The sequence below is a fragment of the Triturus cristatus genome, chromosome 4_2, assembly GCF_964204655.1.
Source record: "Triturus cristatus chromosome 4_2, aTriCri1.1, whole genome shotgun sequence".
Taxonomy (NCBI): domain Eukaryota; kingdom Metazoa; phylum Chordata; class Amphibia; order Caudata; family Salamandridae; genus Triturus; species Triturus cristatus.
The window spans coordinates 360,010,694-360,024,572 of record NC_140586.1 but is presented as its reverse complement, the minus strand read 5'-3'; the positions used below and the strand labels follow the sequence as shown (position 1 = coordinate 360,024,572).

At 45.3% G+C, this 13,879-nt stretch overlaps 1 protein-coding gene across 1 annotated transcript in view; it reads left to right on the top strand.

The window, feature by feature from the left end:
• CEP350 (centrosomal protein 350) overlaps positions 1 to 13,879 on the top strand; it is a 1,602,561-nt gene that overhangs the window by 18,118 nt on the left and 1,570,564 nt on the right. Inside the window, exons 3-4 of the mRNA XM_085601771.1 lie at positions 6,979 to 7,022; positions 7,737 to 7,851. Coding sequence (XP_085457897.1) covers positions 6,979 to 7,022; positions 7,737 to 7,851 — 159 coding nt within the window. The remainder of the gene's footprint in view (positions 1 to 6,978; positions 7,023 to 7,736; positions 7,852 to 13,879) is intronic.

The following is a 13,879-nucleotide window of genomic DNA, read 5'->3' as shown; positions in this document are numbered from 1 at the left end:
GAGCCGTGCATAAGCTGTCCCACGAAGGATGTCGAGTGCTGAGGGGTCAGTGTCTGGCAGGAGCACCAACATCCCTTGGCAAATGCAACCAACACAGGAGCTGAAGAAGGATCAATGTCTGGACCAGCAAGGTCTAGGGGACTCGCCACAAGCAGGGGCATCGGGGCAGGCCCGAGCAATCAGGGGAGCCCAAGAGAAACAAAGGTGACCCTCAAATGGACCCACAGGCAGGAGGCACTGGAGACGCGAGAGAACCTCAAGCAGCTCACCAAAAGATGCAGGCCACGATGCGCTATGGCTGAAGATTCTGGTCACAGGAGATGCTTGAGGTTGGGGCTACATAGAACTCGAAGATCTTCTTGGAGAGAAGTCAACAATCCTTTTCAACTGCAAGTTGACGTGGTGTACAGGGGAGCTTAAGATCAGCAGTCTGGTCGACTTAGTTGCTGTGCCTGCGTTTGCAGGGGAGTGACTCCTTCACTCCAAGGGAGCTTCCTTCAAGTGTCTTTGATGCTTCACAGGCCTTGGAAGGTTCCTGTATGATGCACAGACAATGTAGCAGACTGGAATGGAGACCAAGTCAGGCCCAAACTAAGTCCAGAGTGCTCAGACGATAGAAGTAGAAGTGGTGTCTGATCTGAATCTTATCCCACGACGAATCTAGGGACATACACCAAGGTTAGCCCTAAGGTAAGCCGGGTCTGGTGGCTCAGTGGACTAATGTGTCTATTGCAGGGGCCTGTGTTGGACCTCATGGTCACAGGTTCAAATCCCGGCAGGTCCACTCAGCCTTTCATCCATCTGAGGTCGATAAAATGAGTACCACTGAGTTGGGTAACAATAAACATCTGTTTTTCAGCGCCAAGATACTACTGGATGGACGTGCGCTTTACAAATACAAACGTTATGTTAAGTTCCTAGGGAAAGGGTTGGGATGATTCAGGGGACCCTCCCAGGGGTGGGTCTGGACAGAGGGAAGGTTACCCCCATGTCCTTTGTCCAGTTTTGTGCAAGAGCGGAAGCCAACGGCTCCCAGGACTGGTTTAAACTGGACTATGCATGGGGACACCAAATGTGCCCCACATGCAGACTGAGTGGCACTAGCAAGCGCACCCACCCTGCCCCAATACAGTAAATCCTGTCTGGGAGGTGGTCACACCTTCCTGTGACAGGATAACTATTGTTCTGCCTTCCCCTGTTCAAGCTTGACTCAGCAGCAGGAGGGCAGAATTGTATCCCTGGTCGGCAGCAACCATTTTGTGCTGTCTGGGTCTGGTACCGGGAACATGGAGAGCCTAAGGGAGGGCTCTTCCAGTGCTTGGAATATTACCTCTCACACCGTTTACGGTGTGAGAGTATGATTCCAACATGTTTGATACTAAACATGATAGGATTCGTTGCAGTCAGTTTTGAGATGTTCATTGTCTAATTACGCGGTGCCCCTCTATATAGTATTTGGCTGCTTCACTGAAAACCCGGGAGAAAGGACTCCATAGGCTGTAGGTATGTGCTGCTCAAGCATGGGCACCCTCTCACTAAGAACCAAGCACCCTGCCTTCAGGATTACAAAGGCCTGCTATAGGGGTGAGTTGTAGATTTAAGTGCAGTGACCCTAGATATAGGAAACCTATATCTTTAGTAAGTGGTGCTCGCACCAACTTACACAGGCTGCAATGGCAGGCCTGTAGTTCCATTTTGGATGGTCTCTCAAGGGTGGCATAATGCATGCTTCAGCCAATGAGAGACCTCTGGGGTACCTTAGTACCATATACTAGGGATTAATAAGGGTACCCCAGTACCCAGTCTGGGATGTACCAAGTACAGAACACAACAGTTTAGGGAGAAAGCAGATTGACTGGGGTCCGGACTAGCAGGGGTCCGGACTAGCAGGATCCCAGTCAGACTAGTCCGTAACAGCTTAGCACCAGGCAAAAAGTGGGGGTAACTATAGAAGCAGCTCCTACTTTCCTTACAATATTCAATCGTATTATCTTTTAAAGCATGTTAAATGTCAACCTTAGTGCGCACAAAGATACAGCAATCTTTGTTAGGGCTCTTCATTGATTTCCTCTCTATCCACCTCCAACAGTGCCTCTCATCTCTCCATAGCCTGTCCCATGTTTTTTAAAAATGTATAGCACCTCTCAAAACGGAAGTCCTGATTGTGGGGAAGGCTCCTTCAATATGGTCATCAAGGTGGTGGCCGCAGACTCTGGGCCCCACTCCCACCCCCAGTAACCAGGTCAAGAACTTGGGGATGTGGCTGGATTCCAAGCTCTCATTTGATCACCATAGCAGGACGGTGGCCGGAAAGTGCTATGGAATAATGAAAGGCCTTCGGAAGATCCGAGATGTGCTCCCCGTAGACGCCAGGAGAACTCTAGTCCATGCATTGGTAACTTCCCGCCTGGACTATGGGAACGCTCTATACCTTGGAGCTAGTGGTAAGTGTTCAGAGATTACAATGCATTCAGAACGCGGTGGCTCGCCTTGTTCTGATGCTCCCCAGGAGAGCCTCATCCAAGAATGCCCTGGCTGCCCTGCACTGGCTCCCAGTGAGGGATAGAATCCTCTTTAAGGCCTTGTGTACCAGTCATCGCATCCTGCAGGGAAAGGGACCTAGCTACTTACAAAGTCTAATGTCACCTTATACTCCCACTAGGGCCCTGCGGTCCCTGGGGACGGGGCAGGTTAAAATCCCAGAAATCAAAAGAGCAAGAATGGGTGGTAGATAGTTTCGCTACCTAGTCGCTAAACACTGGAACACCCTCCCCTATGCTCTCCGGATGGAACCAGCAGAAAACTCCTTCCGGAAAAAACTAAAAACATGGCTTTTCAGGATATAGACTCACCCATGCTTAGTTTTACTGTTAGAGTGGGCCAAGTACGCTGCAGCGCGGGGACACACTAGTTAGAGTAACCAGGCGCTTTACAAGCTCATTTATTATTATTCATACCAGTGTAAGGCGTCGGAGCACTTTATTTCACACATACATAGACAATGAATCAAACGTGTAAATCGGTGTATAGAAAATGTTACATCAGACAAAGGGGACTACAAGCTGTAGGATTCACATGTCCTCTATACTGGTGGTAGGCATTTTTTAAGAGTGCTTGGTCTAGAGAAGCACAAACTCAGGATTCAGAACATAACCCCATGGTTAGCATTAACTTTAACGATAAGAATTTATTTCTACCCAAACGAACCTTTTTTAACAGCATCAGGATAGACTGGTAAAAAATACACAACTTTCTGACTTGTACCATGCAGTTTGCATGCAGCTCTTTAATGGCAGTTCATAGCTCGCTGTGCAAGATTACGGTTGTAACTTATGAACTGCACAGTAACAAAAGAATCTCTGTGGCAATAGAAGTAACTGAGCTATGCACATAAAATACTGTTCTTTGAAATGTATGGTACACGTTCTTTGCAGCAGGCATATTAACCACCTGTGCTACCTTAGATGAGCCAAGCTGCCACTAGACAAAACTCTCATCTCTCTCCAGCAGGTTATCTTTCACTTTTATTGTTGCCCGAAAACTACTGGTTATACAAGGAACTTTACAGTGCTTTTAAAACGGCTGCCTGTGGACCCCCTGGAAATGTGTCACGGACCCCTGGGCCTCTGCGGACCTCAGGTTGGGAACCGCTGGTCTAGAGTACACAAACTGACATGACTCCAGCAACTTTAAACTTTGACTGCCCTTTTCAATTTCTCATGCACAGTTGCTTTCTTTTTCTTGATCTCTTTTTCTCTTGTTTTCATTGCTGCCTGTCATTTTTTTCTTTCCATTTTGTCTTGCTCCTTTGTTTCTTGCCAGGCTTTTGTGCACTGCAACTGGTACTTTCATCTATGCGGCTGTAAGACTGGTTGTCTTTTTAGGTCGCACCCTACCAGACAGCCCAGCTTTCTGGTTTGCTAAAGAAGGGCTTGGGGACTTTAAGAAAAATGACCAAGGAATGCGTTCCGCCCGTTGCTTACCATTTGATTTTGTGGTGTGTAACTCGCACTTTCTGGATTTCTATTTGCGGCCTTTATTTGCTTTAGGACGTCCAGGTTCAGTTTGTCCCTCCCGTTGCCTAAACTGCATTTACTGTATACTTCCAATAACTTTTTATCTGTAAACAGACCTTTAAATCTTGTTCTTGTCACGTTTGCTGTGCATTTAAAGATGGATGTCAAATGTCAGGCTATCTCTTCCAGGGAGATGTTTATTTTTCTTTCTCTGACTTAAAAGTGAGAAAATGTATGTGACAATTCTGCTGAGTACCCATGTAAGACCAGAAGAGATGTTCTCTTTTTATTTTTTTCCTTTTCCTAGCACACAAGGACTAGTACAAATGAAGTACATTTTTGTGGAAACAAATATTTGAATACAATCAAAACACATCAATATACTAAATGATGACATTTGTACACATTAGCATTTGTGTGCAGTAAAACCGTATTTTGGTGCAAATGTAATGCTCATTTCAATTGAAATGTGTTTCTGTAACGGAAGTGCACTACCACACCATGCATACTCCACTATGGCACTCCACTGAATATAACCCGTGAAACCCCACCCCAGTCTACCCCACTTCACCCCAATCTTCTGTATTCCACACAAATCTATCCTACTCTGCTCCTATCTACCCCAATCCATCCCACTCCAAGTTACCTCAAAACAATCTACTAAACTTCAGTCTACCATAATCCTCTCCAATATACTCCTCTCCAATCTACCCCACATCACTCCAACCTACCCTACTCCAATTTACCCCACTCAATTTTAATTTACTCCACTCCACTGCAATTTGTTCAAGTCCTCTCCATTCTATTCTACCCCACTCCAATTTACCCCACTCTACCACACTCCACTCACATCCTGCCACTCCACTACACTCCAATCTACAGCACTCCTCTCAAATCTCCCACACTCAAATCTACTCCACTTCACTCACCCCACTCTACCCCTCCCCACTCTATCTTACCCTGATCTACTCCACTCCAAACTACCCCACTCCAATCATCCCTCTTCAATCTCCCCCACTCAATTTCAATTTACCCTATTCTAATCCACCCTAATTTACCCCACTACACTCACCCCACTCCACTCTTCCCATAAACTATCTTGCTCCACTCTACCTAGCCCCACTCCAATCTACCCTGCTCCATTCTACCCCACTTCACTTTAATCTACCACATGCCTCTCAAATCTACCCCACTCCAGTCCAATTTAACTCACTCCTTCCCAATCCACCCACTCCAATCTACCCTGCCTCACTCCACCCTAACCTGACCTACTCCAATCTACCCCATCCAATCTGCACCACTCTGATGTGGCCTAAAGAAACTTGAGGGGGCCCCCCTGCAAAGTACATGGAGTAGGGCCCCCACGCACCGTACCCAGTCAGGAATTCTGAGGTCAGGGGCCTGCCATCCGTGCACAGTGCATGAGGGGTACTCCCTGGAACTCGAGGCCCCCACACCGCAAGGGCTCTTGTTACGCCACTATAACCTTCCTCAATCTACTCCACTCGAGTCTACTTCACTCTACCCCAATCTACCCAAACCCAGTCTACCCCACCTAAACCCAGTCTACCCCACACCACTCTATCCAACTCTACTCCAATCTACCCCACACCAATCTACTGGGCTCCACTCTTCCCTCAATGTAACCCACTCCACTTCACCCTAATAAATCTCAGTCCAATCTCTCCCACCCCCCCACTCCAGTCTACCCAATTCAATCGATCCCACTGCAATCTACCATGCTAATCTAACCCATTCCCGCACTCCAATCCACCCTATTCCCGCACTCCAATCCACCCCACTCTGCCCTCAATCTACCCTATTCCATTGTACCCCAGTCTACCCCCCTCCACGCCACTGGTGTACAACATGGCTAAAACACAATTGCATAGGTGCGACCGATTGGCTTTCCAATGCTTGTTAATGTGGTGAGGTGCTCTGGATTGTGCCTAGCTCTCTACAGTTTTAGTAAATACCCACAAACCCGCTTTCTCTGAAAAGTCTTGTGATTTCTATTGGGTTGCTCCACTCTGGACATTGAGTTGTTTCCCTTCATGCTTTACAAATAACATTACATACATATATTCATATGTTTTTTACTGTTTGGGGACTAAATAGTGTGCTGGTTGACCCTAGATTCTCTCGGGCTATGATGCTCTTGCTGATGCATGCTTTTTTTTGGTTTTGAAATACCTGCCTTGTTCCTCGCACTAGTAGCAAATGTCATGACTTCTTCCAACTTCTGTAGTACTGTGAGACATTTGGTTTCCTGCATTGTCTCATCACAGCTCAAATAAAATGTATTTACTTGCTTGCTTTAGTGTGATTAGTATTTTTTTATTCGAGTGAATGAATCGACAGGTGTTGTTATCTCAGTGAAAGCATTCAGCAACTGAACATTAATGTTCAGTGTAATTCACAAAGGTGTGTCTCTACAAGTAAGAGTAGACTTCTAGTTGAGTTCGTCAAACAGATGTTCCTTCTTGAAGGGCCCATGCCAATTTAATGTGATTGCTGGGCAGGGGAGGGAGTACTTTGGTGCATCTCTACCCACTTCACTCAATAATTGTGGGGCATCCTGCCCTCCATTCTGCTTAGTTATCCTTTTCCCCACTTTTGAAGCTGAACAAACCTAGGAGCAATTGCGTGGACCACATGCAGTAATAATGTAAGTCTCATGTAGCATTGAGTTTTCGATTGTTGTTCTATCTGATACCATTGGCCTAGTCGATGGCAGTCTTTATCTAAAGGTGTAGAACTGAATCCTTACAGCTAATACTTTAAATGGCAAGAAACAGACTAACTGTCTTCAGGAGCAGATCTTTATTTTGGTTCAGCTATGACCAAAAGCAGGAAACAGTTGGAGGGAGCCAGAGCAGAGAATTGTCTGAGCACCCCTGACCACAATGCATGGTCTTCTTTAGGTAGTCACTGTGCTGATTATGTTTATTTCTTTACACAGATCTCAGCAATGTTTGGGATACTTTCTCACAGACAAAGGCTGCTGTAAGTTTTCTCATGCAAGGGTGTATGGTAGTCTGCTTGATAAATGCGAAGAAAGCATGTTGTGAAAAGGGTTTAGTGGTCAGAAAACTGGTGATTCTGGTCTGGAGAGGGGTGCATGTCACTGTGGGTGAGAGGCAGTAATAGGCAGGGAAGGAACGAGCGCATAGTCAGGCTGGAGTAATTAGCTGCAAGGGCTGTTGGTAATGGAATGAGCATACTGTTGGCGTTCATAAATAAGGAATTGGTAAAAGGGTTGGGCAATACAAAGGAAAGTCATGTACTTAAAGGCAGACAGCAAATTGTATAGTAAATGCCTGGGTCATGCACCTCAAAGACAGAGCTGTGTATTTGAGACACAGTGGTGGGATGATGTAGGATTTAAAACAAGGAAATTGTATTGTTGTCATAGTGTTAACATAGTATGTTGAGGCTTGTTGGCATTTTTCAGAAAAATGGATTGGGAATAGACCTGTTCTGTTCTAATAAGGGTAAGCATATACTGGGTCAAAAAAGAAGTGATTATGCTCTGTATTATGATTTTGTCTCTTCTCTGCCCCCAAATCATGGCTAAAGGGCACAATAGAGGGAGTTTTATTTTGAAGTGGTCTTTGAAATAGTGTCAACTTTTACAGAGTCACGGGAGGGAGTGTTTTAGTTTTTAAGTTGACTTGTTTGCTTTATTTCGTTCAATATTCCCTTTATTTCGTTGAACAGCTGAGACACATTGAGAATAAGCTTGAGGCGGCTCCTACTAGCACAGTTGTGTGTGACTCCGTCATGAGCTCTATGAAACCGTCTTCTAGCGCCACAAGGAAAGTCAGCCGCAAAGGTGAGTAATAACCAAGTAACCTGCTCCTTAGTTGAAGATGTTGACACTTTTAGAATTTGATGGCTTTTATTTTTGTGTATTTATTTCCAGCATATACTATGATATATATCACATTGCATCTATTTATGGCAAGGCAAAGGCATACAAATTGATTTGCACAAACAAAACTTGTATCGACACAGTTAAACCATAATCCCGTGCCAATTATAGCTACATCATTATATTCAATTGAAAAAGACCCCCCCCCCCCAATACCCCACCCCCCATATTGTATTGCGATGATTTGAGCATCCCCTTGACTGTTTAATTCCTCTATTCCTAAGCATTAGTCCATGCTCCTCCTTCAGGTGGTATACCTTGGGATGCTATTGAACTCCAGCAACTGGCTATGTCTCTTTTGGTAATTAATGCACACAAGGCTACGAAAGCCCTTTCATCCCTTGACTCCCCCCATTTCCTCCATCACTCCGGGCAGTATCAGTGTAGGCGAGAATGGAATGGGTCAGCTCCAAGCAGTGGATAAAGTTGCAATAGCTTTCTGGCAGTATTTTTCAATCTGTGGGCAAAACCAACGCTTGTCTATAACGTCCCTGGAATTTACTGAACATCTGGTACAGCTAGGCAGTTGCAACAGACTCCTTTTACAGAACTGCGGAGGCATCTCCTTCCTAAATGATCCCAATGAGGTACCATTTCATGGATCTCTTACCTTGCCGTATGCAACAAATATATGTTCCATACCACAGTGGTGTTTCTTGTGTCAACCTGCCTTTCCATCGCAGCCCCTGCCTCCATAACTATTTTTTTTTTTTATACTCCATTTTATTGATTTTAATTGAATGATGAAACAGTACAGCACCTTGTAGCATTACAGTTAAACAATAAAGATTATGTCCACGGGGTTTTGACATAGATTGCAATCCATATTCCCACAAGATCTCACATAGAGTAAGTTAGATCAGATGAGACGAAAAAACTCCATTACCCAATTTGTCCCAACCATTTGCCCCATATCTAGTGGTGTTTGGCTGGGCATCCCCTGGCTTCCTTAAGAAGCTTCTCCTGGGCTGCAGACCAGTCCACCCCCCTGCGCCACTTAGTTATACTAGGGGGGCTTGGATTTTTCCAAGCTGCATTGATGTTCCTCTTGGCCACCATCTTGGCAGTACCCAGGAATAATGTATCTACTCTAGATCCGTCCAACCCATCCGTGACCCCCAGGAGTATGTTACAAGGGGTTGTGTGGAACCTCCCAACCCAAGACTTCAGTAAGTTCCTTTTCTATTGTTTCCCATTATGGGGCAAGGTGGGAGCATGTCCACAGCATGTGGTAGAAGTCTACCGGTTCTTGGCCACAGCGTGTACAGGATGGATTTGGTCGCGAGGCGATCTGGAATGAGGTAGGCAGTGTGGAGAAATAACTGTTGGACCAGGCGGAGCCTGGCTGAGGTAGTGATGGTTTTGGGAGCCGTCAAGGCATATCTCCAGTCTTACTCCTCAAAGGAACCCACCCAGTTCTCCCATTGACTTCTGAGTCGGTCTAGTTTGGTTGGGTCGTTATTAGTTGAGGAACGATCTATTCGTGATACCCCTCCCTTCCCCAGGTTCCCCATCATGGTCTGCACTTCTGAGGGCCTGTATTCTGGGAGTGTAGTGCCGCTTGGTGTATACATGTTGAGGGCTTGTCATTGTTGCAAATACTTGTAGAATTGCGATGGGTGGATGGAATGGCAGGTCTGCAGGTCTTGGAATGTGCGTATGTGATCGCCAACCCATATGTCTCCTAACTGCGAAATACCAATCAGGTCCCATGCTCGGAACCCCCTCCAACTCTCCCACTTCTTTAAGCCACGTGCCCTGCCAGAGAGGTGTTTTTTGGGTTAGTTTGTTCACCCACTGTGTATGGTGCTGGAAAGTGCGCCAAGCCAGCAGGATTGCGCGTGTCACCACAGGCAGCGTCTTGGGTATTGGTCCTCTGTACATCATTGCTTGAATTCTGGGAAGTCCCAGTTCGTTCAGCTCGACCCTATATGCCGGATCTGACCAGCCCCCATTGAACCAATCGTGCAAGGTGAGTAGGCGGGTTGCTAGGAAGTATAAATATAGGTTAGTTATGCCCATACCCCGTCAAAGGGTGGGATCTGGCAGTGGGTCAGACCCATTCGTGGTTTCATCCTGCTCCAGAGGAATTTGTTAGCAAGACTGTCTAGTTCCCTGAACCAAGTCTGTTGAAGATGGAACGGGTTTTTGTGGATAATATATAAGAATCGGGGGAGAATATTCTTAAAAAGGGCGACTCCCTAGGGGTTTAGCGGCAAGGTTTGCCACTTCCGGAGATCTTCTTTGGTCCTCCTGACTAATTGGGTGATATTGAGCGACCATGCTAATTTGGGGAGTCATGCGACCCAGATTCCCAAGTATTTAAATGATTGCCGCCTGATGGGTATAGTTGACTGCCGATCGAAACAGTCCCTTGACAGATGAAGGGGAACCAAGGTTGACTTAGCTGAATTCAGATGCAGGCCTTAGACCTGTTCAAAGGAACGTAGTATGTGGAGGCACCTGGGTCCGGATTGGGCAGGCTCTGCGAGGAAAAGCAGGATGTCATATGCACATAAAGCAATCTTCTCCTTGCCACTTCCATCCCTGAATCCGATAATCAGACCAAATGAGGCAGGCCAGGGGCTCCATCGCCAGAGCAAAAAGAAGGGGTGAGAGGGGTCACCCCTGTCTCGTGCCTCTTCCAATCGGGAACGTCTCCAAGAGCGCTCCATTGATGAGCACCCGTGCTTTGGGTCTGAAATACAAGACCCTAACTAAGCATGGGAAGTGTTGTCCCAAGCCCAATTCGAGAAACACGTCTCCCAGATAGTGCCAGTTGACCGAGTTGAAGGCTTTTTCAAAGTCGATGAGGAAGAGTGCTAGGTTGGGAATTAGTGACTGGCGATTCGCTAGGGAGATGTGGGAGGCAATGACTTGTACCTCATGCCAGCATGAAGCCACACTGGTCTGGGTGGATCAGTTTTTTGAGGTATGGTCTAAGATATTGGGCCAGGATTGTCGCATATATTTTGACCTCCATATTAATGAGAGAGATTGGTCGATATTTTTTGTGGGTGTATCTGGGCTAGAGTATAAATTTCCGTTGATTAGGATAAAAATCCAATTGATGCAAATAGATCAGATGATGAGAATCAGATATTTGTATTTTTTATTAGTAGCTGCAGAAGAAGAAAGGATGGCACAGCCAACACGTGTTTCGCCCCCTAATTGGCCATCAGGCCTGGGGCTTCCTCAGGGCTGTACATATACAATGTGAAACCAAGGGTTGATTAAGACACGGTGTGGTGAGTCATGTGTATATCATGTACATAATAGTGGGTGGTAAGTATAGAAGCAAAGCGTTAGGGGGGAGGAAAAATAAGTATGGGAAGAGAGAGTGGAAATAAAGTGAGAAGGGGATCAGGGTAGGCGTGCGGCGGATTGACAAGATTAAGGAAAGCAAATTTGTGTGGTGTGATTAAGAACGGAAGTGTATGGGTGAGGGAGACAGAAGTATAGTAAAATAGTTATGCAGAATATAGTAAGTTTGGTAGGAAAGGATAAGCGATGTGATTTGGATGTTGAGAGTAGAAAACGAGAAGTGGGTATATTTGGCGGATAAAGTTAACATTTTACAATTCAAATAACATTTTACAATTTAATAAACAATTCTCGGTTGTCAGGGTGTATGTTTGCGAGGAAAACATAGTACCAATTACATTGTTTAAATTCGACGTCAAGCGGTCATATAAAGATAGAATAGAATAGGAATTGTATGTCAAATAGGAGCAGAGTAGTCAAAGGAAGTCAACAGTATTAAGTTTAAGTCATTAAGCGTTTCCAAAGTTTGTAATGAAATGACGCGATCATGTGACGTATAGAATCAGTTATCAACATTTAAGAAAGTTGTAGATATTCACAATTCGGCATTACGGGTGTATGTTTAAAACAGAGGCAGAGTGTCAAATGTCATGCAAAATATAAGATAAAAGTATAGTTACAGTATGAATTGAGAAAGCCACATCAAAGTTGCCGGGTCAGGCACGAAATAAAAGAGAGGAAAGTTGGCATTAGTTATGTCTGAATAAGAACGGATAAATTGGTGTGTGGCGCCAAAAAGTGAATCAGTGACTTCGTGTGATTCGAGGTACCGGCGCGTCATGGGTCACAATGTCTAGTCTTTTACATTTTTAAAGGATAATGTGACAACGGATAAAATGGTGTGTGGCGCCAAAAAGTGAATCAGTGACTTCGTGTGATTCGAGGTACCGGCGCGTCATGGGTCACAATGTCTAGTTTTTTTACATTTTTTAAGGATAATGTGACATGCAAAAATCGAATAGAGGTTAAGTTATACAGGTGATAGTTCCTCGGTAGGTACGGTCTCTGTCAAAGAAGTAAGCACATGATTTTAAGAGTGGAACTATCGCCGAGTGAAAGCGGTGCTCTTAGATTTTCTATATACTGTAGGTGGTGAAAACCAAACGTGAATGCTAGCCTATACGGAGTTCAAAATAGTGTTGAGAGTAATGCAAGGCATACGCATGCTCTAAACGGTAAGGTGAGCAAGTTCAATTTAAATATTGATCAGGATTTCCTTACCGGGTATTCAGGTAAAGTGGTATTTTTGAACGAGGGTTTGTGAACCCGAAGATTTCTAAAATACGGAGAAAGGACAAGGGAGAACAAGCATAGAAACGTGTAAGCGGGAGGGAGTCTGATAACGCAAAGGAGGGGGGGAGGGGGGAGCAGGGGTTGGTGTCTCTTACCTCTGGTCTCGGCTAATGCTAGGTGCTGCTGGTGTCCGTGTTTTGGTGGTAATGACAGCCGGTAGCAGCGAGCAGTGAAAAGGAGTAGTGTGTGAGAACTTCCGGTTAGTGACCCGGAAGTAGCAAGGTGCTTTCGCTGGGCGCCATATTGGATTGGGGTATATACCTAAGGAGATTGCAGGGGGGTAAGCGGGATGGAAATATCGATCGTCAATTTAGAAAGGGATTTGAAGTTATGGAAGAGAAAAGTATGTTGGTAGAGGTATGAGGAAAGTTGACACTTAAGGAAAGTAATATAGTGTGTCAGGCATGTAACACATAGATACATATGCGAGAATTTTGTATTTACAGCACATTTGTCAATTAACTCTGAAAAGCAGAATATCAAGGATCAAAATATGGAGGGCAGAATTATGTTAAATTCACACAATAACGCCCAGTGGTCATGGGGTTTGCCATCTGGTATGTGCACATATTTGAAAGAGTTGCATTAAACGGAGGGCACGCTGTATGTTCTCTGGTTGCCTAAGGGGAACCTCGGTTGAGAATTGTTAATAGAGGCAGGTGGTGTTATCATTGGGTTAAGGATAGCGGTTGGATCAGTGTGTGGGAGCAACTAATCATCTCCCAACCATATATGCATTTCCGCATCCTTATTGAGCCCCAGATTTGTGGTTCTGTAGTTCATTATCAGTTCACTTTCGCGTCTTCGTAATTTGAGTTCACGGTCTCCCCCTCTTTTTGTTTGGTGTACAACCTCCAAACCAAAAAAGCGGAAGTCCTTTTTATGAGGATGATGGTCTTCAAAGTGTTCAGTGAGTGGATGGCCTGAAGGGTACTTATGGATGTTGCGGTAATGTTCCTGAATCCTGGTCCTTCAGGCCATCCACTCACTGAACACTTTGAAGACCATCATCCTCACAAAAAGGACTTCCGCTTTTTTGGTTTGGAGGTTGTACACCAAACAAAAAGAGGGGGAGACCGTGAACTCAAATTACGAAGACGCGAAAGTGAACTGATAATGAACTACAGAACCACAAATCTGGGGCTCAATAAGGATGCGGAAATGCATATATGGTTGGGAGATGATTAGTTGCTCCCACAAACTGATCCAACCGCTATCCTTAACCCAATGATAACACCACCTGCCTCTATTAACAATTCTCAACCGAGGTTCCCCTTAGGCAACCAGAGAACATACAGCGTGCCCTCCGTTT